We start from the raw sequence: 27,007 nt of genomic DNA, 5'->3' as shown, positions 1-27,007 counted from the left end.
AGAACAAGTCGATCTAGTCAGCGTCGCGTTTACAACTTGTTGCGCTTTAACAAAGTGGTTGCTAATCTTCCAGCAACAAATGATACAAATTGAAATCAAGTCGCATCATAATGGTAGTGATTCTGTTATTTAGATGCCAATTAAGACACGCGAACCAATGAAAGCCTCTAGTGTGGAGACTGTTGTCCCAGCTAACATTTAATTTAAATAGTGCAGTGCAGCGGGAGGTAGCTTGCAAAGCGATATCCATCAATGTGACGGAGACCTGTTTGGTTGAAGAATTTACAACACTATGTGACTAATGTGAATAAGTTGCAGATGAAAAGTAAAGGCCTGTGAAGCTCAGACCAGTCGATCGAGGGTTGAGGCGCTTTCAGCTGGAACAGGCAGAGATTTAACCCAAGAGAAACCATTTGCTACACACACACACTTGTCACACTTATCAGTAAACTCAATTATACTCAAGTCTGGGAGTACAAATTCACATGCACATGCGCACTGTATTATTTACAGCCTGATCAAACATTAATGGAGCAGAAATGTCCTTGAAAGCTAAAAGATGCCTGTGAAAATGCAAATGCGGAGCTTAAAAATTGCCCTCCGCTAAATTGGTGTCCCCGTTCTGCATTTCCGCCCTGTCAACATGCAATTTGTTGATTTGTCAAATAAGTACACGTGAATGGTTTTGCTGTCCCCTGTGGGTCTCTGTAGGCAAATTGTGGCTGAGCAGCTCTGTCCAGTGTATTGTGGGTGAGAAAAAAAATGGGTACGGGTTTATTTGGTCAGGAAACAACAGCCCTAAAGCTGGAGAGAGAAAACACAAGAAGAAAAGTGGTAAATTCAGCCGGCAGCGGCGGAAAATGCAGTGAGTCCACAGAAAAACACTGTGTCAACAAAATAAAACAACCAATTTTGAGAAAAACTCCACAGTGGCTAGGTTGTAGATGGACCGGTCCAAACCCAGAAGAACACTGCACCATCCTCCGCTATGTGGTCTCTCGCCAGTTCATACTGTGAGATAGAAAGAATTGCATTTTGTAGATATTAATTTGAAATACAATGCCTTAAAAAGTATAGAGTCTAAGTCAATATTCACTTCAAATATTTAAGATAAACAAACCACTGCATCTATCAATCCCATCGCCTCTGTATACACACACTGTTTAAAAGGCCTGTCCAGTAATGGGTGTCAGTTTACCTCATATCCTGCAAGTGATATGAATTGCTTGTGGCAGGAAGTGATTGGGGAAAGATGTAGGGTGCCATAAAGCCGAGATGCTGCAAGGTTTGCTCGCAGTTGTCTTATTAACATAATATACAATGACCACAGTGATGCTTAATGAGGTTAGGAGCACAAAAGGGCTCTGCAGATCTCTGTCTGTCTCAGTCTTTGTTTCTGGCTTCTATGTCATTTATCTTTGTGTGTCTAAAAAACACAAACTAATTAATATATTGTAAAGAAAATTAAAATCTGTGTCCATATTAAGTGGCTGTTTACATGACAGAAGTAACAACGACAACTTTTGTGGCGTTTTGGCCTTTAGTTCTTTCAACAACAGGGTTTTGGGGACCAGAAAACGTGAGCTGTCAATCTCACTTCCTGGGAAAATTGTGACGATATTGAAGATATATTTTGTGTCAAACTTTGATAATTTGGAAAACACAAACCTGCAATAACCAGGGTTGTGTTGATTCATTGTTTTTCAACCTTTAAGCTTATCATTTTAAACATTTTATTTCACTTATCGAAGAATCACTTGTGTAGATTTACGTAACTTTTTGAAACTTCTATAGTTAATCATATCAAATCAGAAACATTTGAGACACAAATTCAAACTCATCTGTTTATTTTAGAACACGTTTTTTGTCCCAGGTCCCAAGAATCACTGAACACACAATTGTTTTTTAAAGATTCAATTCAACTTTTGTTGTTCTGAAATGCCAGATGCTCATCTTGCTTTCCTCAGTTTCTCAGCTAACGTCAGTCATATTTTGCTCTCATGACCTCGTTTGATGTTGTTCCAACCTATTGAACCAACCGTTACTCAAAAACAGACAGAAGACCACTTTAGCTGATATTCGGAGCCCCAGTGGATTTGTGACAATAGATTTACTTGTTACCTGCACAGGGGATTATACTCTCAAATCTCAGGTATTAGTGGGCTTACCGGGGGGGATTACGCATTGTACTCAATTCACGGTCGGTCCGAACTGATAATGCACCAGTATGGAAGCAAGTATGGAAGTGTATCCTGAACAGAAGTGAGGACAGGCAGCAGGTGCATTAATCATCTCAGAGATTTCCAGTGCTGTCAAAAGTGGGTGGTTTTCCCGAATGGCCGAGGAATACGTGACTGCAGCAAATTTCTTAACAGTGGTTCATTGTTCTGCTACATACTGTAGATACCGAGACAATCATCCAGCAGGGACGTTCTTTTTTTATGATAGGAGGAATGAGGCTTCACACGGGGACCCGAGCTCATTTACATAAACAAATGTAATCATGTGTTTTAGAGGTTTTGCATAAGAAACCTGCATAAGTTAACAAGCCTAACTGCACCACCCTCAGTACATTTGCATGAAGGCCTACATTACAATCATGAAAACTCAAAAAGCTCATTTTCACGTGTATATACAGTAGATGTATTTGTAGCTCGCTATACTGGAATGGTATATCAGGAAAGGGAACTTGCACTGTCCTGATTTTTAACCCTGTTTTCCAGTTTTTCTTTTTTCGCTTGTGTCCCATGTTGTTTCTGCATATATCCAGATTTTTGTAACAGGATTAGAATATGACAGTCATTGGCTGCACAGAATACTTTTAATTTAATTTTGTGTTTCCATGTTGCAAATGGAGCAACAAATGTACTTCATTTTTAGTTGGTCCATTAGCACTGAATATACAGATTATTGAAATTGATCAATGTGATTGAAATCTGATTAAAAAAGTATTCATGTCCTTCAAGAAAGCTTGAAACATGAATAAAATAATATTTTATTGCTTTTATTAATGTAAATTCTCAATAAGAACAAAAAAACATGGGATCATGGGAGTCGTTGTATTCATTCTTAAGCAACCACTATCGCCAATGAAAGTATCTCTAATTGACTCAGGCGGTTTTATTCACATCACGTTTCGATTCTTCTTCATTTTGGAAACATTTGTGATAATGTAAATGCACAACTCAGCATAAACATACAAGAAAGTTTTTAACTGGTCATCTTATCTTCTCAGCTCTAATGCGTAGGTTTTACTTCCATTCCACCTCTAACTAAATTCTGTATTTTTATATACCTCTGCAGCTTTCCATAAAATGAGCATATGAAGTCGCTCACGCAAGTAGAGCTCGCTCAGGGATATGAGGCCATTTTGTACTAAAGTAAATGGAGAACTTGTACAGTAAGTGAATAGAAGTGTTTCCTGAGGGGGAATCGTCTTGATGACTCAGTCTGTTAATGCATGTACCAGGTACTGACAGTACAAAGAGTTTGAATTTTTATCTCCCTGCTGGACGGCTCATCTCGGTCTCCCTATCCACTTCCTGGGCTTTTTTCTGTGCACTTGTTATGAAAATAGATTCAGGGAATGTTCAAAGAGGATGGACTGTCAACGTGCATCAGGAAAATATTCTGCCAAACAGTGTCGGGTTGCACGGTAACTTCACTTCTTGCTCGCTGACCTCCCTGCAGCTTGTCAAGGGCTTGGATTTTACCAAGCCAAAGCTGTTGCACAAGTGCTCTACAGAAAGAGACTCACAGTACCTTGTACATTATTAAATTTATAACTGTCACATATACTAACCTCCACTTTCCTACGCTGCTGTGCAACTTGGCAAGAGCGCATTTATCTAAGTCAAAATTGTTGAACCTGAGCCATGCAGAAACTGAGAAACAGATGTATTTCACTGCAGCAGCCTTCTCTCTTGGGGTCCATACACAAATCAGTTCATATTGCGTGTCGGGTTAATAAAGACCAGAACCACAGACACATAATAATGATGCTTGAAACTGACCTGTCAGCTTAGGCGATGACGACATGTTCAGCTGTGTTAGGCCTAAAGGAAATTTATGATATTTCTTGTCCTGGGGCCTTTCTAAATCAACTTGTCATCATTTTAAGCATCTTGGGTGTGGACAGCTATTAGATATCATACGATAATCTGATAATGGCAGTTGAGGTTGTGCTGGGATTGCATTTAAATTAGACGTCCTTCTCCTTGTCTTACCAAAGCAACAGGGCAAATGCGGTCATGCAGACAACTATGCTGTTTGAGCATTTATCTGATCCCCAATCAGTTAAACCATTGAACGATTTTGTGCAAATGAGAGCGCATTGATCTGTATGTTTGAAGGAACATGGCATTCTTGTGTTTGTGTTAATGGACAATTGTTAGCCAGCTAGCTAGCTAAACTGTAAATCGTTGTAAATTGCTTAAGTGCATGTTATGCACCCCCTGGGCTTTGTCTCTGAGTCCAAAGATAGTTAAACATAAATTAGCCCCTTGTGTTAGCTATTATGGCGAGCTGCATAACGATCTGCCTAGCTGTTTCGTTAGCTAGCTAGCAAACTATCAATTTGCAGTAGCCTAATAAAGGACATTTATGTGTTGTGCAGAGCATTGAATAAAAATAGAATGCAGTGCTCAAAATTAAAAATAAATATGACAATACTATAAATGTGGCCATTCTCACGATGGCTTATGCTAACTTTGCGCTTGCCCTCTTCATTATTGAGTTCTGAGAAACATGATTCCAGCAAAATACATATCAAGGCAAGCAGCCCCTTCAAAACCTTTTTCAATATAAGGATAATTCAAACAGTCATTTCAAATGCTTGCGTGTGATTCCAAACATGGCCCCATGAGTTAGCTTGCTTTGCTAGCCAAATAGGAATCTACTCACTGTGCAGCCAGCTAACCAAACAGCTTGCCTTTTAGCTGGTTAAACTATCACACCAGAGGCTTGAAATTATCATAATTTGAGGGAAAAGAACACACCAGTTCTTTCTGGATTAGAACAGAAAAAAACCTCCGATGTGAGCTCGACCTCATTTGGCTCGTTATGACTAGTTTTCTCCTATTTACTGCAGCAGCGCCTGTAGCAGTGGAGCATGGTTGTTACCATACATAAAAATGTAAAATGCCCAAATTGCAGTTGGCTGCTGAAGCACTCTAACCAACTTGGCATTTTACAGTACTGAAGTATAAAGAAAATAGCATGTTTCAAATGATAGTAATGGCATTATTGATTCTTTCTTTTTCGCGTAGTGTCTTTTCAATGCTCTGTTCAACTCCTGTATTAGTCTTTATTTAATAATACAAGAGCGATCACAGTTTAAGGGTTCGTGTTTTACATCATAGACACAGAGTTACGTTATCTGTAATCAAGTTAATTAAGAATGTTATTAATATCGCACATCCTGATTGTGTTCAGATGACTCCATGTTCTTTTTTTCACTCAGAGCCTTTCAAGCAGTTAACATGTGCTGATGAAGCCACATTATCTGCCCTCCTCGTCCGTGCTGTATGTGAACGATGAAGTAATCATCTTTCTCGTGTGTTTTCTTGCAGTTGGGTGAGGACACTTTCAACCGCGCCAAGTTGCTGAACGTCGGCTACACGGAGGCTCTGAAGGAGGCAGAGTACGACTGCTTCATCTTCAGCGACGTGGACCTGATCCCGATGGACGACCGCAACCTATACCACTGCTACGACCAGCCGAGACACTTCGCCATCGCAATGGACAAGTTTGGCTTCAGGTGAGGTGATAGGCAAACACAGTGCCTGACCTCTAAGCACATGTTTCTGCTTACATTTACCTCAGTGAGGCTTGAAGCTTTGGAGGACTTCAGCCTATTTGAATGCAGGTTATAGGTTATTGGATTTGCCAAAATCTGTTTGTTTTTGTGTGTTTGAGCTAATCTCTTTTGTAAAATATGCAGAATTTGAATATGCAGTCTGCTGTCTAGAACTGAGATGGCCTACAGTCTTTGTTGTGACAGACAATTCACTGCACCTAATTTGACTAAATCTCATTATACTTTGAAATCCTTGTCTGAAGCCAAAATTAGCATTAAATTACACCACAGTTCAATGCTGCCAATTTTTATTTGGTCATACTTCGGTAGTCCTAACAAGAGCACATGACACAAAGTGTAACTAACAAGTCTACACGACAGCCTTGTGAAAAGATCCTTATTAACTTTGTGTACTGAATACTGGACCAACCTGTAGAGAGCATGTTTCTACAGCGTGAACAAGCCGTACAAAGAACCCTTTGTTTGTGTTTTTCTTTTTCATATTTCATACAATCCAGACACTGACTTTGTTGTCGCAACTGTTGCTGTAAATTCACTAATGGAAATCAGAGACAGTTCTTTGTCCACCGCAAGACACAAAGTAAAACACACAGAATCCATTATATTATAAAAATCCATACATAATGGTTTTTGTGTATTCAGCCGCAAATGTCACTCACCTTGGCTGTCATTTCTATTTGTCGAGACTCATTTATTGCCAAGAAGTTTCAAGGACTTTACAGAGACATAGAGAAAGATAAAAATTCAACAATGAGTCACAAAACGGAGAGACTTCCTATAATAGTCAGCATCGTGAACCCTAGACTTCTTTGTGGAGGTGGAGGAAAGAAACAAGGGAATCCTGACTGAGGAAGCTTATCGAAAGAAACCTTTTTTCGGAGAGAGGAACACCACCCGTGAAAGACTGCAATGGTTGCCAGTTTAAAGCTGAGGAATATGCCTGAAAACAGTGGGCATGTACAGCATAAAGTGCAAGAAAGTCTGCGGTTGGGAAAGACCCATCCGGTCAGCTATCGGGCATTTCATCAAAACGCAGCGTTGACAAAAGAGCTCCAGTCTAATGATTGGTTAGGTCCTGCTAGAGTTGAGTCTTTAAATGGCACCACACCTGCCCTTAATTATCTAAAAGCACTGGAAGCATTGATTAATGGCCTAAACATGGCTGGTGAATGTGACCTGCCGATTCAAGAGCTGTCAGTCCGCAAGAGTTATCCTATTGAAAACCCTCAGGGGCTCCAGCAGGTCCCTGATATAGTGCTCAATAAGCTAATGATATCTGGCAACAAATACTATAACAGGTGGTAAACAGGGTTGTAGCTAGTGTTTCTTATCAGCAATGAATCAGTGAAGACTTTAAGAGTTTTCTGGCTTCAAGGAAATTAAGTAAAAAGGAGATAAAAGTAAAGCAAGGTGGTTTCACTGAGTCGAGGGTCACATGATTGATAATAGTTAACTGCTGTTGTAAAAATCCTATCATTGTACAAAGTTGGTTCACGAGGTCAAAGTGGTTTGAGTCTGTACTTTTACCATTTAGTTGTCCCAAAGTTTTAGCATTTAGGAAGCTTCCAAATGAAACGAGACATGTCAGCAAGAAACACACAAAAAAACATCAACAAATTAAATTAAATCTGACGCAGGCATCATGACGCAAGGGTACATTTTGTATTTTGGCAGGAAGACAACCTCAGCTGCTCTCAAAAGTAAAGGCACTGGAAGTTTTTGTGATACACGGTGAACACATTGCCAGTGAAAGTCAGGTCACGTTAAGTGCTATTCCATTACCTTAGCACCTCGCAACACCTAACAGCTCTCTGAGCAGAAAGGGTCACCTTGAAGTCCATTTCACAACACGGCTCTTTGCAAAATGTTCCACAAATTACAGTGTTTTCAAAAAGGACCTTATGCAATGAATTAAATTATATTACCATTATATTGTTCAGACGTTTAAGTACTTGTTCCGTGGATGACACCCAGCGTGAGTGTGCTACAGCCCATTTGCACATTTATGGAGAGCACATTTATGTTCAGTCATGACTCAATCCTGAAAATGTCAAACTGGTGACAGGTGACAATGCACCGATAAAACAGGAGAAGAGTACCACAAACTGGTAAAACCTGCAGTATGACTTGATTATTGGAGTCAGATACTCCCTGTAGTTAGAGCTGGAAGGTATGTGCCAGCTTTTAATGTGTAAACTGTGATGAAAACCTATTTTATGCGTCTCATTGTCCTCGGAGTCATAGTCCTGGTCAGAGCTGATGTAAATCGACTCTGTACTGTGTCCCCAGTCTTAAAAATGACCTCTGCTGTTCATGGAGGCTGGGTTCAGTTTCTCTTTGGTGTCCAGCCATGTTTACCATCGGGCTGCCAAATCCCCCATGTGATCTGCGGTCTCGACAAACGAGCCATGAGCTAATTAGCTATGGGTAGCTAGTCACAGTCAAGTATATATATCAAAGGGCTGCAGTTGTTGGTAACTCTGGTGATATTCTGCCTCCTCTGTTTTTGGAGCTACCTTCAAATGTGCTAATCAAGTTACCATAATGTAGCTGTGCAGTAAGGTTACAGTTTAGACTGTATGTTAATAAATAAATGCTACAAGACCCAAGCCAAGTTCATCTGTTCCTTGCTATGACACAGAGACACTTGAGGTGAAACGTATTTTCACCTGGAGAATATAATGGGTTAAATTGTTCACTTACTGTCAACTTATGTGACAGAATCACCTGCCACAAGTGTTTGTTTATCTGCCACCTCCAAGTTATTACTGGCTGTAAACAAGGAGCCAAAAGTACACTGTAAAAAAAATTCTGTAGAATTTACGGTAAAATACTGGCAGCTGTGGTTGCCAGAACTTTACCGTAGAAAATACGGTCACAATGTAACTGTAAATTTCACATTAGAGAACTGTTATTTGTTTACGGTAATTTGCTGAAAAATAACAGTTATCATATAAACCTGTTTACGGTAAATTCTTTTAAAAATAACATATATACTGTAAACCTAATTACAGTCCATCAGTGAAAAAACACGGTAAAACTGTAAGATATATTACGGTATTTTATTGCAAAGTTCAACTACGGTAAAATACTGGCAGCTGTGGTTGCCAGAATTTCACCGTAAAAAATATGGTACAACACACATGGAATTACAGTTTGTTGGCGTAGATTTTACAGTCTGCAAATGGTAAATTATAAAGGAAATAACCAATTAAGCCCATTGTAAACCAAAGTACAGACTATAATTGATAAACTTTAAGAACATCTCTTTGCATATACACATTCTCTTTAAAAAACAGAACTTGTCTAGTATACTCACAAGGCAGTGTTGACATCTTCAAAAGACAGTGTGTGTCCATACATATGAAGGATAGTCCATGGTAGAAGAAATAAACGTCATGAAAAAAAGGAGCCACTTGCCCTGTGTTGATCAACACTAATGAGTCACTGAGTCCAGACTTGGCTGAAGAGGGCTCTTAACATGGACATGGTGTTCAAGAAACTGGAACTTAAAGCATTCAGCAGTCACCAGTTCTGCTTGAAGACTCATGTGTTGTCCATCTGGTGTCCACTGTAGACTGGCATGATCCTCTCTGCAGCCAGAAAAAAGAAACAAAGCAAAGGTTAGATTGATGCAGTGCCTGAGCATGATGCCTACAGAGATAAATTCAGCCTTCTGCTGTTAAACTGAGCTCCAATGAGCTATACATAGAATGAAACCAGTACTCTGGAATATAGTTTTGCAGGTCATCAGGAGTATTTCATTTATTTTATTGTATTAGTGTGAAAAGTAGAAACAGTCACTTTTCAGGACTAAGTGATCATCAGTATTTGTTTCACCCTTGTCGAATTGCAGCCTAAATCCTGAATCCTGTCCATAATACTGATGGTTTTTTTTCTACTGTATGTTTGTATGAAGCTGTTGGCACCGTTCACTTGAGGGAGATCGATTGAGTGTAGTTTGAGTGCTTGCATCTACTCATTTGCTACACTGACATAAACCATAACTTACCTCTAATTAGCCTTTACAAGACTGGTGTTTGAGTCATTGGGTCCAGACTTGACTGAAGACAGGTGGGACAGAGTCTCATACAGACATGTTACAATGTAAAGGAAACTGGAACTTTGGGCAGGTGTTGTCATCATTTCCTGCTTGAAAATTCACCAGCAGTCTTCAATCAGGTGTTTACTGTGGACTGGCATGAATCTCACTGCAACCAGACAAAGAAAGACAACAAAGAAAACATTGTTAATGATAATAATGATAATTATTATTATATAGCACTTACACTGTTGCAAAGTGCTTCCCGCAACAACAACAACAAAAAACAAAACATTAATTAAACAAGTTGGAACAGAAAAAAAATTAAATGGTGAATGAAGAGTAGGTTTAAAAAATCTCATAAAAAGGCCATCCTATAAATATGATTTCAGGAGGCACTTAAAACAGTTAACAGATTTAGCAGATCTAATAGATTGAGAGAGACTGAGGGAGAAACTGTGGAGAGTGACTACAGCTGAAAACACACAATCCTTTGGATTTGACATCGAATCAGTGATTTTGATTTTTTTAAGGATAGTTCTGAGGATTTACCCTTAAGGAACTCCAGATAACAGGGTAGTAGACATATATGGGAGACATAATTATTGATGTGGCCATGTAAGTATTTGACAGGTATGAAGAAACAAAAACATTTAATGGCAGCACCAGTTCAGAAGCCAATCTATTTAAATGTACTCACTGAAGATGAGTGCTGATAACGATGACGACGAATCAGAGTACTGGCCATACCGCATTCCTGCAAAGTTGATTGCCTTACATTATCCAGCTGCACCGTGCTGTGGAGAAGGTGAAATTATTTGTTAAAAAATGGTATGGCTAAGGTGTTAAAGGGATCATTCTCACTTGTTATGTCATCTTTGAATTCGCCTAGATTGAGTGTCAATAAATGTTTCCTTCGTAATACATCCAAGTTTCCTTGTATCATCTTTTATTAAGAGTAAACCAGTTTCTCCATTATCAAAGTCTTAACCGACTTGCTACAGAAGTTACAGCTAAACATTTTTCTAGCATTAGCAACGTTAGCTGTAGCTAACGTTAGCGACTTCTCAGAGCCCGTAAGTGACTCTTTTATTCGGCAAAAAGCAGATAGTGACATGTCCAGCAACTTTTAAGATATAGCTACCTGAACTCCTCTGCTTGAAAGTCAACGAATAAGAGCTAACGTGGCTCTGCGGCTAGCTAACGTTAATCAGACAGTCTCAATGAGCTGTGAATGTGCTTACCTGAAGAAGAGACTCTGCTCCTGTGGGCGCCAAGAAATGGCGGTGACCTGAAATTTCAAGCTTCCGTTAACTCGCGGTCCTCTCTCTCTCTCTCTCTTCTCTGTCTGTCTGTCTTGTCTGTATCTATCTATCTATCTATCTATCTATCTATCTATCTATCTATCTATCTATCTATCTATCTATCTAGCTGTGTGTCTGTGTGTCTGTCTCTCTGTCACAACAACAAACACTGCTCCTGTGGGCGCGAAGCAATGGCGGTGAACTGAAATTCAAAATTTCTAGCTTCCGTTAACTCAGCGGTCATCTCTCTCTCTCTCTCTCTCTCTCTCTTTCTCTCTCTCTCTCTCTGTCGTTCTCTGTGTCTCTCTCCTCAATTCAATAAAGCTTTATTGACACGAACAACTACAAACACAACAACGTTTTCATTGTCATGTTTTACATATAATAAAAAAAGGACATGTACAAGAATAAAATAAAAATAGAAATTGTGTTTTCACTATACAAAAGAAAGATATAAAATAAAATATACTATTATTTAATGGAAGCCCATTTCCGCCACTTGACAAAAATTATGAGATACTTTGACTTAGTATCTCATAATTATGACTTAGCTATCTCATAATTTTGACTTAGTATCTCATAATTTTTTTTCATCAAGTGGCGGAAATGGGCTTCCATATTATTTAAAAAGGATGTGTTAACAATGTTGCAATAAAACTCTATATGATAAACTCTAATGATTGTTGTAGGCCTATGTTTTCCTGTGGGACAATAAAGTTAATCTTATCTTAATTCACTGTGTTTTGACAATAATACAACATTTATAGTTTTCTATTGCATTAAGTGCTTTGTGTCGGCCCGAACAATGCCCCTTAACTGTGATATAATAAGCACATACCACGGCCTGTCATGATGTATTGCTTAAATATACCATACTTTTTAACATTCTACTTTCTATACAAATGATGGTATGATTTAATGGTTGTGTACTGTAAATTTAAACGTAAACATCAGCAAAATCTGTAATTCAGACAGAATGATACCGTCAATTTTAGGGTAATTACACGCTTGTGACATTACGGTATTTTACCGTGAATTTAGCAAACTTTTTATAACATTCACAGTAAATTCCATATTTTCTACTTAGTAAGGCCGTAAAATTTAAGTTATTTACTGTTTCTTGATTTACGGTAATTCTTTGTGTAAATACATTTCTTTAATGTATTTACTACAGTGATATACAATTTTTTATTTTACGGTATTTTACTGTTGCTATTGACAGTTTTTTACCGTAATTTCTACAGACATTTTTTACAGTGTAGCTGAGGCGACCTTGGACCCATGTCTGCCAAATGTCATCTTACACTTTTACCATGCGTCTCAGAAGAGTTTGAGGGCCCTATCTTAACGATCTGAAACGCAAGCATCAAACGCAAAGCGCAAGTAGCTTTGTGGGCGGATCTCAGGCGCTGTTGCTATTATGCCAGCGGGATAAATTACTCTTGCGCCCTGCGGAAATCTAAAATGGGTTGGTCTGAAGTAGCTACATTATTCATAGGTGTGGTTTGGGCGTAACGTGCAATAAACCAATCAGAGCGTCATCTAACATTCCCTTTAATAGCCGGCGCGCTTGTTCCATGGCGCATTGCTATTATAATGGCGAATTTGCCAGGCGCACGCCAGGAGCAGTTCACAGCCGAGGAGACCGACGTTCTCGTCAGGGCTGTAAAAGACCGAGAAGTGGCCTTGTATGGGGATGGGAGAAATCCACCCAAATTAGCTTTGATTAAACAGGCGTGGGAGGAAATTGCCACAGTTGTTTCTACGGCTGGCATCCCCAGGACATCGCACCTGGCCACGGGAGCAGTGCGCACGGGCCGAGCAGTGCGCAACGGCCAGCTGATGAGGGAGCAGCGCAAACACCAAGGTGCAGAGGATCCAGAGCCACTACACGCCGTGGCAGCATTGTCAGACCGGACCGCACTGTCCGGGATGCGGCAAGGTATTAATGCCCATCTTGACCGGGTGGCGATGTTGCTGCGGCCTCTCAGGCGCATCGCCTCAAGTCTCCAAACGCACCACCTGCTCCTGTTGTGCTCCTTCCTCCTTCCTCCTCCTCCCCCAACTCAATCTCCGTCCACCCGCTCCACTAGGAGCACATCGCGCATTGCCACTCCCGCACCCTCGCGGGCGCGTCGCATATATTAGAGGGGAAAAGAATGAGTCCTTCTGTTTAAATCTTTTCAACTTTTTTTTGTATGGTTTGCAAAAACGGGAACTGCTTCCTCGTAGAAGAGAGAAGCAAAGTGTATGCACGTTAAGCACACGCTACATTATGGCCAAGCATGCGCCCTTAAAATAGCATCTGAATAAGCGCCACTGACTTTAGATTAGGTTTTTCCTGGTCTGTGGCGCAAGTGTTTTCTGAAACGGCAAAATAGCACCAGTGAACGTTTGCGCCGGAACACGCCTCCTCTTTTAGCTGAACCGCCCCGGGAGCGCAAAGTCATTCCCTAATTTAAGGACGTGCGTCTGCGGAGGGAAAATTCCAATGTGCGCCGAATGCAAAATAGGAATTACAAAAGCGCCAGTGTACAAAGTCAATTGCGCTGAGTGCAAGATAGAGCCCTGAGTGTTAGAATTTCAGCTGACAGTGAAACTTTTCCTTGGAATTACTCAAGACTATTATGGAGTTTATGTTGAAGATGTATCAGAATTATTTTGTTTATTCTTTGAGTGAGAAGTAATAAAAATAAAATTATTAAATTAGTCCCCAAGATAAACATGCCAACACTCTATTTCACTCTTCTTCTTCCATTTCATGCGCACATAACTTCCTTATCATATTGTTGCTGGGGGATCTTGTGCAGAAACATATGGTCTCATTAGTTTCTGCTTGTCATCTTGTAACAGGGAGCTGTCATATGTTTGACAACGTACACTGTACAGAATATACGTGCACACAATCACTCACGCACATGCACAGAAACACACAAGCATCACCCTCTGGTCAGACTCCAGGCGGCTGTCATGACATTCGTAGCTGACGTCCATCCCACTCCACCAGTCTCACGACTTTCGAGGAAAAAATAAACCACAAGTACGCCTGAATTTGTTCACTGCCTACACACACACACACACACACACACAGAGACCACCCTCCAACATGTCATACTCATTCTTTCTGACCGTCTTTTCTGTTCCCATCTTCTCTTTTTCTCATTCGTTCTCCTCTAAGCTCTAATTTCTCTTTGACATGTGTTTTCATCATCTGAAGGTCACAGGATTCATGTTGGAGCACTTCTCAAATCCAATTTAGTGTCATCCAATATTTCCATTGTAAATGGGATCGCTGCAGGTAGCACACTTGTCATTGAAGTGGTTTTTTGCATCCAAACTAACAAGGTCCGTGATGAATGACGTGTGTTCAGCTGCTCACAAGCACCAGAGGCCCTTCAGTATGAAGAAATACAATGGTTCCTTGTTATGGTTGGTCATTTTAATGTGCCTTGAGTGGATTATATATGGGTAGGGATTATCCACTTATTATACAAAAAAGGCATCCATAAATTATCCACTTAAAAATGCATCAAAAGACAAGACACATTGGGAAAAGATCTGATTGCCTAAAACACTTCAGAGAGGTTATTCAAATGCTAATTCTGCCATCTGAACAGGCTTCCTGCAAAAAACAGAACTGCTCCTAATTCATTACATTAGGATAATGCATCTGACATTGTCAATTTAGCCAGCATGGAGAAAATGCACAGGCACAGCAGTGGTCTGCACGGACGCTTGATGTTTAAGAAAGGTAATTAAAAGTAATTTTTTGTATTAATGATATCTTGAGTTTGAGTGGGTTTCTATGATGCCATTTAATGAGCTGACTTATGAGGAAATTACCCTCTCTCCGTGTATGAGCACAGACTTTTTACCCGGCAACAGTATGGACAAGGCAATTCCAACTTTCCTCATTGGGTTCAGTGAATTAAATTTGCTCCAGTTAGCATTTTTAAAAAAATCTGTTGTGTTTGTGTCTTTTTTCAGTTAGCAAAGATAACACCTTCCTATAAATGCTGGAAACAAAGCAGGACGTGATGGAAAATGATGGTAGCTCACATCAGTCTCATCGTCTCCGTTGTCCTCATTTACAATAAGTGCTCTTGCTTCCTGTTGCAGTGTCCTGTCTTATTTTCAGTGGTTGGGATGAACATGAAATAATTGAGCTTTTGGGCTCAGCACATTTAAAAACATCTCCTCATCCTCTTTTCTATTCGTTTTTCTTTAATTTCACCCAAAGCTCACTTTGTGCCGCAAAGAAATTCAGAAAAACTTCTCTCAAATTCAGTAACATCCAAAATTGCAGAGAGTTGAAGCTGGTAGTCTCCCTACTGTGTGTAAAAGTATTTAGAGTTGTTTAGACAATTATATGTTACTCGTTCAAAATGCCACACATAGATCTTTTCCCCTCTTTACCCTCTCGCCTCCTCTCCCCGCATCGTAGTCCCTCCCACATGAGATGCAAGCCTAGGAGGCGAGGACGAGACATCGAGGCGAGAGGAGATGAGGCAACGGGCGTTTAACAAAATGAGACATCTCTGCCCCGGAGCCTTTTATTAAAAAGACGTCAATTAAATGTGACGTGTGGCCCAGCTGTCACTGTTGCATTTTATGATTTCTGTCAGATGAGCATAACGGTGTTCATGTCAACTTGTATATTTATTTATTTTTTTACTTACATATTAATTGAGACATCCATCAATATGCTGAGATTGATTTCTGAGTCAAAGGCATGAGGACGGAAGGAGAGCGGTGATGAGGTGGCACAAAATAGAGGAATGAGAAGAGCAGCTCGTCCTCCACTTTCTTTCCATTTTACTCTTCCGCCATCTCACCATCTCTTGATCTCTTCTCAATCTCATCTCCTCCCCTCTGTCTTCTCCTGCAGGCTGCCCTACGCGGGATACTTTGGTGGAGTTTCAGGCCTCAGTAAAAAACAGTTTTTGAAGATCAACGGCTTCCCCAACGAGTACTGGGGCTGGGGAGGGGAGGACGACGACATCTACAACAGGTAACAGTGAAAGAATCTGGCTGTGATGGTTTCCTCACAAAAAAAAAAAAAAAATGTGGCCTGACTCATAGGTTTCTTTTTGATTTTCCTAGGAGTGAAGTTTTAAAACCCAAACTTGGCTAAATTACTTGTCACGATCAGAACTCTGCTATGACTACATCTCACAGACAGAAAGTAATGTAGCAGCATCTGTCAGGGTTATGTTCAGTAGTCTGTTTCCTCATCAAGACCACCAACTGCAGCGCGTTGACACTCACATACACACAAATGCGCACATTATTCCAGCCTCTCCTGGAGATTGCAGCAGTAAAAATGTGGGGAAAAAAATCAAGCGCCTCGAATGAAAGTGACACCGCAGTTCCTGGAGAAGCGGTTGATTTATTGTAATTGTTTCCGAGAATGAGAATGATTAACAAATAAATTAACCTTTTTGAAGCACTTCGGCCGGCTTTTAATGACTTCCTCAAGTTCACTAATAATGTTACTGTGGAAGTGAGCTGATCACAGACAGCGGAAGGAGATGTGTTTGACAGGAAGACAGAAAGATGATGTGCTCGAACGCATCGAACCACTTACAGGGCCATTAGTTGAATTTATGTTCTACTCAGATGTTTTTTTTGGGCTGGGAATTGTTTAATTACCTGGTGAAGTGATGATCCGACTACTAAACAAATGATTCAGCAAAGATATTATGAAACCACCTTTGCGACGCACCTTAACCACAGCTGACATTTCCTATATATTCCCCCCCGATAAGCGCCCCGCTACACATGTTACGTCTGTCGGTCACATCAGCGAACTGTAAACGCCCGCTCCATATCACTGAAATACACATTTGAGTATTTTCCATGATTGAAGAAATTGTCAGTTGCCATGTCCGATGAGCTCCAAAATACATTTTATTTTTGTCACATAAGCAGATGCACTTGCGTTCAAAGAATCGGGCACACTAATTATAAACACACACTCAGAGGCGCACAGACCGACACAGCGAAAAGCGACCTCCGTCTTCAGTGTATCACAGCTCTTTGTTTTTCTTTTTTCTCCGCCTGTGTCCCGCTGTCACTCTCACACTGTGAAGCTTATCGTTCTCCTTTCAGTTTAATGGCATTATAAGAAAACCGAAAGTGGAGCATCTGAAAATCAGTGTTGTTTTTCGAGAACGGATTGTGTCAGTCAACGCAGCGTTCGGGAGATTGCAGTTGTTTGTCAGTGTCTGACGAGGAGTGATAAAAGTGATCAATGTGTGGTTCGCTGACTAATCATGTGTATTTCTGTGTCTATGTTTGTGTGCGTGTCTAATTAAGAGCCCGACAGACAACATTTAAACGCTTAACTTTTTTTATTGGATGATGGCTGAATCAGATTTCCCTCGAGATGTTTTCTGCAGTCAAAACTCAACTTTTCTTGTTACAGCAGCTATGAAATGTGACGTGCGGGTCGACCTGTCACCAGAATTTTACTTTTGTTAGATATTTTATCATCCGGAATTTAATGTGACAAACATTGTTTTTTTCCGGGGACATTTTAAGACCATATTATGCCACTAGTCCAATTATATAATCCCAGAGGAAAATTTTACTGCTCAAAGCTTGCTCCTTTATGGCTATGGAGCCGTAAAGGAGCTCAATGAGAGTTCTCATTTCAGTCTCGTTGTAGTCTTTTTTGGTCTCAAACATTTCTTATTTGTTTCTCCTAAAATTCTTTAGGAGCAATAGGTGAGACTTGAGACTTTACCGCTTAAACCTTGCTCCTTTCCAGCACTGAGGAGACATTCTGAGACTTCATTGAGAGCTTGATGAGATCTCCTTTGAAACTTACAGGGAGCCCAAGTTGAGATTTTCTGCACCTGTTTCTCAGGAGAAACAATTGAGAAACAGGAGAAATCAGCCACAGCCTCACTTTGGTCTCACATAGATCTCATAGTTGTCTAGGAGAAATGAATGAGACACTACTGAGATCTCTTTTCCAATTTTCGTTTCCTCTGAGATAATCTAATAATGCAAGCAGGTTCTTATAAAAGTAGTGATGGAATGTAACTAAGTAGATTTACTCAAGTACAGCTTTGAGTAGTTTCCATTTTCTACTACTTTATGACTCCACTCCACCAAGATTTTACATGTAAATGTATGTATAGTTTACTTGTGCTTTTGGTATTTTAAAGGGAATTATTGTATTTTTCAACCTGGGCCTTGTTTCTTAAATGTAGTGGGTGTATAATGTATGCACACGCAAATCAAAAGTTTTGGAATCAATTCAGCAGATTTCTTCAGCTGGCAGCCACAATTCAGCTGCAACAGCTACAGTGTGATCCTCTGAAGTAACAGCCTCTTGAAGTCCTTGTTATTGCCACTCACAGGCTGGTGTTGTTACTCCGAGAGGCTGACACAGTACAAGAAACAATTCCTACTCACCTGGCAAGATTTCAGAGAGAGACTTGTATTCCTGGTTACAACAAGGTCTTATGAAAACCGTTGTCAGACACTTGCAACGCCAGCGTCAGCCAGCCAGTGACAAAAACAAGCTTTTAATAGATGTAAGTTTTACAATCGAAGTTGCCCCAACGGATGACATTGCAGCCGTTGTCGTGATCCGCTGGAACAGACTTTTAGGTATAATGAATGATTTTCACACCAAAACATGTAAATAAAAGGGATATGTTTCAAGAAAAATCTGCTTAAAGTCAATTTAATATCAGATACTTAAGACTTGTACTATTCGTATGGATAATGTTTTAGCACAATATCTTTACTTTTGCTCAAGTCTGACTTTGGGGTACTTTTTATACAACACTGGCCAAAAGGCCACATTGAAAGATTCATCCTGAGATAGAATTTGTAAAATTCTTGTTCTGTCGAGTATTTCTTGCTGGGCTGTGCTCTTCTAGCTTTCCCTTCACTTTGGACTTAAAGTAGCACTATGTAATGTGATTTTGCTGAACAGTCGACTCTCCGGTCACATGTGGCAGTTACAAGATAATGGCTAATTGAATTTTCCCTTTATTTCCCAAGATTGTCTGGGGTCAGTTGGTTTAATGACATCAGTGGGGCATCCTGATGTTTAGATCCCATCTGTAGAATCACTTCACCGCAGTCTGTCCAGGACCATCGCAATCTCTCCCTCATTGTCTGTCAGGTCTTTGCTGCATAACAGAGGTTGTCTTACTGTCTCACAAATACAGTATGTTAAGATTCAATGTTACTTACACGTTGTGATGATTTTATCTCTAATGAACGCCCTTATTAACTCTTAGAAATCATATTACAAACTCCCGACAGCAGCAAAGGAGCTCAGCCAGTGTATGCTACAGATGGTGAAGATCAAACCAGAGCTAAAATTCTAGTAAATATGTGATTTCAATTTATCAGATAACCAGAAGAAAACAGGATATTTGTGTTGGTGTGTTTCATCTGGATGTGTGATTTGGCTGCTAACAGATTAGCTTTGTGTATTATGTGGCATTTTTGGAAAAAAAAAAATGAGAAAAAAAAGAGAAGTTTACAGAGGTGATGGGTTAAAAAAAAACGTAAAAAGAACAAAACTCAAAGCTTGAATTGTCTTTTCTTCTGTTCACTGCGTCAATATATTAAACTGTAATTGCACTGTGATTTGTCTTGTCTAACAGAGTGTCATACCTCAGTGGAAGAAAATAAGATATGATAGGAAGCTGACAATAAATCTCACTCTCCACAAACTAGATGTAGTGAGCATACAGCCAGCTCCTCTCTGCTTTGCTCAACTCCTTGTTTTTTACAATCTGAGCCTGTAAAAAAAAATCCCAAAGTCAATCTTATAATAAATGAATGAAAGGAAAAAAAAAACTGGCAGAAACAAGTGAATAAAGCTGAGCGTGAAGGTTTTTGTCTGGCCTTTCTCTCAGGCTCAACGCCCCCCCTCCCCCCAGCATCCACCTTCACTTTTCAAGCCTGGCTTGTTTTTAAGCCTTTCACAGAGCAATCAAAAGGGAAATGCCCTTGAAAGCACACACACACACACACACACACACACACACACACACATACACACACACAAGCTCTTGGAAAACAACGGTGTGTAGATGTAGCTGAGGCTATCGACGCACGGGAAATAGTCTCCTACTCACTATTCTCATGTAGAATCTTTTAATTAAAATTGTGTGAATCTTTAGGCCAAGACTGAAATATTTAGAAACACTTTCTATGAAGGTCGTTTCTATAATGCATCACAAGCACACTGAAAACACAGGCTTTATCAAAGTTTGTAAATGTTTTTAATTACGCATGACAACCTATAACGAGGTCGTAGGATAATTTAATTCAGCATTCGCAAGGCTTTATCCACTGTACTCCCTAGCCATTATGATACTTGTGCCAACCAGAAGAAGAACCTTTATTTTATCACACCACAATCATACAAGGTAGTGAAACAGTGCGCCACCATGCTGGCACGTCCTGTCACTTAACAAGAATCAGCGATTTTCTTAATAACAGGACACTAATCCTCTTTTGTTAGAGGCACTGTTATGGCGTATCATTCATTTAATCATGAAGATCTAGGTTAGCGACTTTAGCGAGTACTTCTACTATAATTACTATAATTAGTGCTTAGTCCACCTAGCTAATGTCTCTAAGCCCTGAAGTTGCCGCTGGTGTGTCAGATGCGCATCTTCTGCCGAGTGCTGAAAGTATCACACAAAATCGTGTCCCCGGTAACCTCCAAAGGAAACGCATTCCTCCACGCCAAAGTGACAATTGTGTTTAAAAGAAGAATCAGAGTCCTTGGTTACACAGCACATTGTTATGCGTTAAGCAAACTTTATTCAAATGAAACTGTGAAATACAAAATACAAAGTCTTGAGCACACAGTTGGCAATGAAAGGCAACAAAGACAGAGGGGAGCAGGGAAGGGCAAAACCAAGAGCAGAGAACTATAAAAATACAAAATCTAAATAAAAGCACAAACTAAAAAAAGTGCTGGGATAACACAGGCAGGAACATGAAGGACACAGAAGACACTGGACTGAGAGGCATTACAAAACAGATGAACGGTCGGAGAGTAATTGGAAGAACACAGGCCTAAATAGACAGAGAGCGATGAACTAATGGGACACAGGTGAGGGCCAGGAAAACAAACAAAGGAAGTACAAAGCAAAACGTGACACATGAGGATGGAACTTGGAAACAGGAAATAACTAAAACCCATACTAGACCATGACACAAATTATGACTAGCATAACTCTAGCCAGTCATTAAGTCACATAGAGAAGTGTTCTAATGAATCACAACAGATTATAAATGTGTTTCTCTGAATTGGAAAAAACATCTTATAAACAACACAGTATTTGTTATAGCATGACTTTGTTTTTCTGACCAAATTAGCAATGCCTCAACTGTACTTTTGTCTTGAGCACCAATTAGCAAGTGCCAGCAAAAAGACAAGCTAAAGTACGATAGGGAATTAGCAGCTAAACATCATCATTGTAACTGCAAAGCTACAAAGCAACACTGTGCAGAACAGGCACGTCACGCCGTCCTTCCCTGGTCTCGCAGAGGCACGTTTTCCCCTTCAGATCTCAATAGAGAGACGCTTATTATTAATTTCCTCCTTGAAATTCAAAGCATCATTCTTATGAGATCTGACGCAAAAAGCGCTCCAATAATGAAAGCCGTAGTAGCGTGCAGCGTGGTGGATGGAGTCTCCAGCTGAGTGAACTAACAGCCTTGTCGGCTCAGTCGCTCGGTGCTCAGTGAAAGCGACCCGAGGAGGGAGGCTGCAGGGACGGGGACATAAAAGAAGGTGCGGTGTAGATCAGAGTGTGTGGCGTGCATGGAACCTGCACCTTGTTTTTTACTCTGTCTGTAAAAGGTAGCAACGTTCACGGGCCTGAACCGTGTAAACAGCCGAGGTGTCCATCAGCCCGGTGTCGAGTCGGAGTGTCCTTGAGCGCGACACTGAACCTCCATCTGCTCCGTCTTTGAAAGCTGGAAAAGGGAGCATCAGCTAAATGACTAAATTGCTCTTTTGCTCTCAACTTCTTCAGCACTCCTCCCTCACTCTGTCCTCTCCTCTGCCCCTCTAACCCCTCCACGTCTCTTTTTTCTTTCCCCCTCTCTTGCTTCCCTCCAGCGATTTCCTTTTTTATGCTGGTTTTGATGCCACAGACCATGGCATGGCCACTGCCTGAAATGGGTCCTGCTAGTGTAATGCCAGCCCGAGGGAACTGGCTATCCCTGTTGCTCAGTGTGGCCCGAGCCCGTGGCAAAGAGGACACATGCCACTTGCAAAACTGCCAGTGTCACTTGGCCGCCCCCTCCTGTCCCCCTCTGAAAAAGTTGGTGGCTATTACATGGACAGGAAGAGAGAGAGAGGTTTTTTTTCTTTCCCACTCTCTCTGAACATGCATCAGTGGCCTCGGGCGAGGACTGTACCTGTCCCTGGGGCATCCGCGGCACATCGGTCTTCAACACACACATACACAGTCTCTTTCATTTCTTTCTTCTTGCCCTTTCCCCTTTTCCCGCCTCTAACCCTCCCAGCGGTGGCTCAGCATCATGCATACATGCAGCCACGGCGGCACAAGGACCGCACGTGTTTCTGCTAAGCCTCTGTACTTCGACGCAGGATATTTTGGGCTTAACACTTTTGAAAATGCCAAGCCTTTAATAAGTTCTTCCGGGCCGTGGAAGTCACAGCCCTCGGGTCAGGTCGAGGCTGTCGAGTATTTCAAATTTTCATGTTGTTGTTTTTTTTTGTTTTGCCTTTTTTTTTTTATCGACGCTCTCGCCTGCCTCAATTAATCCTCAGGTTCTTGCTCGTCTTTGTTCCATCAAATATATTTCCTTTCTGTTTTCTTTGTGTTTCGCTTCTCTTTTGATTTCCTATATAAAGACAATATTCAAACTGTAACCCTGAAGACCACACTTTGTGTCCTGTGTTGCGTATCATTTCCAGCAATAATTCATCGGGAAAAAGGACAAGTCTTTATTATCATTCGATCATGTTCTGGTTAGGATCGGCCCGGTGAGCGATGCCACAGTCCAGTCTTGTGAGGACCCCCCCCCCCCCCAGAACCAGAACTGCTAGGCTTCCCATACACTCAAGCAAGTCACGCACTCTTTTAACAAGCAGTAATTCCGTCGTATCTCCCATTAAACGTCTCCTCGCTCCAACATCGTTTCTAGACAAATAAAAGCAACCATCCACGGGGCTTGGCAGGCAGAACAAACAAGCCCCCGCTGGGTAAAATGGGAGAGCAGGCGAGCGCATTTTCCTTTATGATGTGATACTCCCAATACGACAGTCACAGAACAGAAGTCAACACGGCGCGGTGGAGTGCACCTCCTTGATACCGGAGTCGAATCGATGTGAAGGTGAAGGCGAGGTGATGGAGGGAGGCGGCGGCAAACAGACGGAAAGAGCAGCAGGAATGTGCAGCGTAGATGACTGCGAGGTGGCCCGGCTGAGCGGTTTGCCGACATCATTCGTCAGACGATATTTTAATGAGTGCCTTGTGTTTGCCCGCGACCGCCGTGAACTTTAAAAGAGTTTATTGTGGATGGTTAAAGCCGTCATCATCTTGGATTTTGCCGTCAGACACGTTCCTTAAAGGCTGCTGAAGCATGAAGGTGGTGCTCCTGTCTGCTCCACCATTGTTTTTGGAATCACAGTGCTGTGGGCTGCCCCTGTTTTAAGCCCCAATTCCCAAGACCACCAACCAAGTCAAAAGCCGAGTACTTACTAATGACGCTGACCGGAATTTTATTCACACGTCAGCAGCATCACCAAAATAACCCTCCATCCTCTCGGGAACATCTCAGAAATCTCTCAGTCCTTGCAGAGTCTGATTCTGTTTTTCGATGGTTTTCCTGTTCAGTTTATTCACCACGTTGATTCAAAACACAGCCGTCAGCATCTTGACTAAGACCAAAGAAATTTCAAATTTGTATTCGTATTACTCTGATTCTCAGACATCTCCGCTGGCTGCCCGTCGGTTACAGAACTGATTATAAGATTTTGCCCATGGTCTGTAGAGGACTTATTAGTCTGGCTCCAGAGTACGTTTCTTAATCACTGTGTGAATAGGGGGTGTGGGGTCAGAAAAAACTTCTGTGTGTCGTTCAAGAGGGATGTTAAAAAAAACTATTTATTTTGACGGCTAATTTGGAGGACTTGTTGCAAAGGAAGGGGTGCAGTGCGATGCTGCCAGCTAATTAATGAAGTGCCCTCCACCTCCTTCAACGAAAAAAAAAAAGTTCTGTAATTTTTGCACTTGGCCTCATTGATATTGATAATAAAAATGAAAAAAAACCTCTTGACTCCTCAAAACTCACAATTTAATACTGTCAATGTCAAACATTCATAGACAAGTGAGTCTGAGCTTTTCTTTTATTAAAACAGTGTCTCTAAGAAGGTCACTTGTATTACATGAATTAGCAAAATGAGAACAAAAAGTGCCACGGTGGTCCCTTTTGTGTATATTTCACATTTGTGCATCAGAAAGACTGATTCTGATATTTCTTTAGCAATATGTCACTCAAAATGCAGAAGTAAGAAGAAGTCAGCCATACACAGCACACTCCCTTCACAAACTGAGCATATAGTCAGCTCCCAAATGACTTTAAGCTTCAATTAAAAGTGCGGCTATTCCTTCTACAGTTATAATCCCTCAGATTTTCATGAAAGCAAACTTGAATTTTTGATAATTCGTTGTCGAGCATTTTTTGGGTTCACTCGTCACTCAACATAACAATGATGCACTCTCCTTACTCCACATAGAAGCCTCATCGAGTTAAATTGCTAATGCAGGCTGGAACACGTGGTGGCTTTTATTGTGAAGCAGTCACAGGAAACACACTGTGAACTGCAATGTCACGACTCTACATCGCGTCGCTTTATTTCTGACTTAGCCGATCCTCTGGTCATTAGCGGAATGAAAAAGGCTCCATATAAACGCAGCCACAGTCGGAGTCCTGGAGTGAATCCATTAAACATTAAAGTCTACTTAACTAACAGAGGCACCTCGTCCAATTGAGGAGCTCCGTGAAGCAGAGTGGACCGTCCAGCACTTCTCTCCCCTTAGAAAAATATCTGCCCTCTCATATGATCCACCATGAAAAGTTGCATTTGCAGCCTTAGGCAGTGGAAGGCTCAGTGTGTGTGTGTGTGCAATAAAGATCATTATTATAGCAGGTTGGACAGTGGTCTGAGCACACACACTCACACAGACCACGGACCTATTTGATTGGATTAATCAGGAGTTTCTCGTGCTCTCCTCTCTTATTCCCACCAGTGGAGTTAATTGCATTAGAGCAATGGAGCGGAGGAGAATTGGGTGCTAAGTCTGATGTCCTGCCTCGGTTCCCTCTTCCTGCAGAAATGAGATGGGAGAGGAGGAGGAGGAGGAGGGGGAGGAGGAGGAGGAGTGGGTGGTGTCGACGGTGGTGTGTGGAGGCCAGAGAGAGAAAAAGTAATAGAAAAGTGATGGTGTGTGGGTGAAAGAGAGGTTTTCATCTCAGTGGGAGCACATCTGGGTGCTGCGTGAGCGAAAAACTTTCAAATGGCCTTTTGCCTTTTTCATACACAAACTGAAAGTTTCCACTTAAAAAAAAAAGGATTGTTAAATGACTGAAATAAAATAAGCTAATGTCTTTTTTTTCCAAAGGCCTGAGTCAGGGTGTGAGGCTGATAGACCTAAAATCAGTTGGTCTCAAAGCTAATAAAAAAAATCAGTGTATCATCAGAAAAGTACAGACCCCTGCAGGGCAAATGGTATTTAGAGGAAAGAGTGGAAATAGACCTCAACCTGTGAATTTTTTAATGAGGACTTTGTATCACATCTTTTTTCAATTTTCATGCTTAATTTTAAACAGCCACTTTAAAGATGTGTGGATAATGATTTAACACACTGTGAACACTTTCACAAAAGCAGCTCACATCCACCCTGTTTAGATGAGCCTTTCTTAAATTGAGTGTTTTCTTTTACTCTTCTTAAGTCTGAATGTTGTGTTGTGGTTTTTTGGAGTCTTCGTGACATCTCTGGAAAATAACAATAAATAATGCTTTATTTCTGAAAATCTGTAAGATTCAAATCTGATTCTTGTATTGGACGTAACAATGTGGAGTTGCCAGAAGTATTGAAATGTTGATAAATATCGATACTGATGGTATCCAATATTATTTTTCAAGGTACTGAGACAACAACGCTGCAACAATGTAAAAGTACTTTTACTTATTTCCCTCCTATCTAGATATATTAGATATGTCCTGTATAAAAACACTTATTTCTGTGTTGTTCCCTTCCTTCAAAAGATTCAATCTTTAAAGCCAATTGTATGGAAGCCTCATATTGATATTATTGCCAGTTAAAGGAAGAAAAAGATGAAAACCAAGCTTGAAGTCACAATTATGAGATAAAAGTCACAATTATTATATAAAAAGTCACAATAATAAGATAAAAAGTCATTATAATGTTCTGAAAGTCACAATTATGAGGTAAAAAGTCATAAATTTGGGACAAAAAAGTCAACAATTATCTCATAATATCAGTTAGGACTTTTACTAATTATCACTACTTACCATGTGAATCAAGCAATATATATCAAGTCTCAGTTCTTATATATAAATATATATATATATATATATATATATATATATATATATATATATATATATATATATATATATATATATATATATATATATAACTGAGGCTTGATATATATACATTTTAATATTTTTTTTTTTCTTTAACTGGGGGAAATGGGCTTCCATATGAGTTCGATGAGTTCTGGTCAGTTTCTGCTCCGCTGCCTCCTTGCATGTGGATTTCCTGCACCAGCAGCTGCTGACTGTGG

The 27,007-nt window shown here is 40.6% G+C and overlaps 1 protein-coding gene across 1 annotated transcript in view; it reads left to right on the top strand.

The window, feature by feature from the left end:
• Positions 1 to 27,007, top strand: part of b4galt2 (UDP-Gal:betaGlcNAc beta 1,4- galactosyltransferase, polypeptide 2) — a 178,262-nt gene that overhangs the window by 129,369 nt on the left and 21,886 nt on the right. Inside the window, exons 5-6 of the mRNA XM_030402127.1 lie at positions 5,571 to 5,758; positions 16,053 to 16,175. Of these exons, the coding sequence (XP_030257987.1) occupies positions 5,571 to 5,758; positions 16,053 to 16,175 (311 nt within the window). The remainder of the gene's footprint in view (positions 1 to 5,570; positions 5,759 to 16,052; positions 16,176 to 27,007) is intronic.

This window comes from Sparus aurata, chromosome 21 (assembly GCF_900880675.1).
Source record: "Sparus aurata chromosome 21, fSpaAur1.1, whole genome shotgun sequence".
Classification (NCBI taxonomy): domain Eukaryota; kingdom Metazoa; phylum Chordata; class Actinopteri; order Spariformes; family Sparidae; genus Sparus; species Sparus aurata.
Note: the sequence above shows the minus strand (reverse complement) of the source record. Positions and strands in the feature narration are given on the sequence as shown.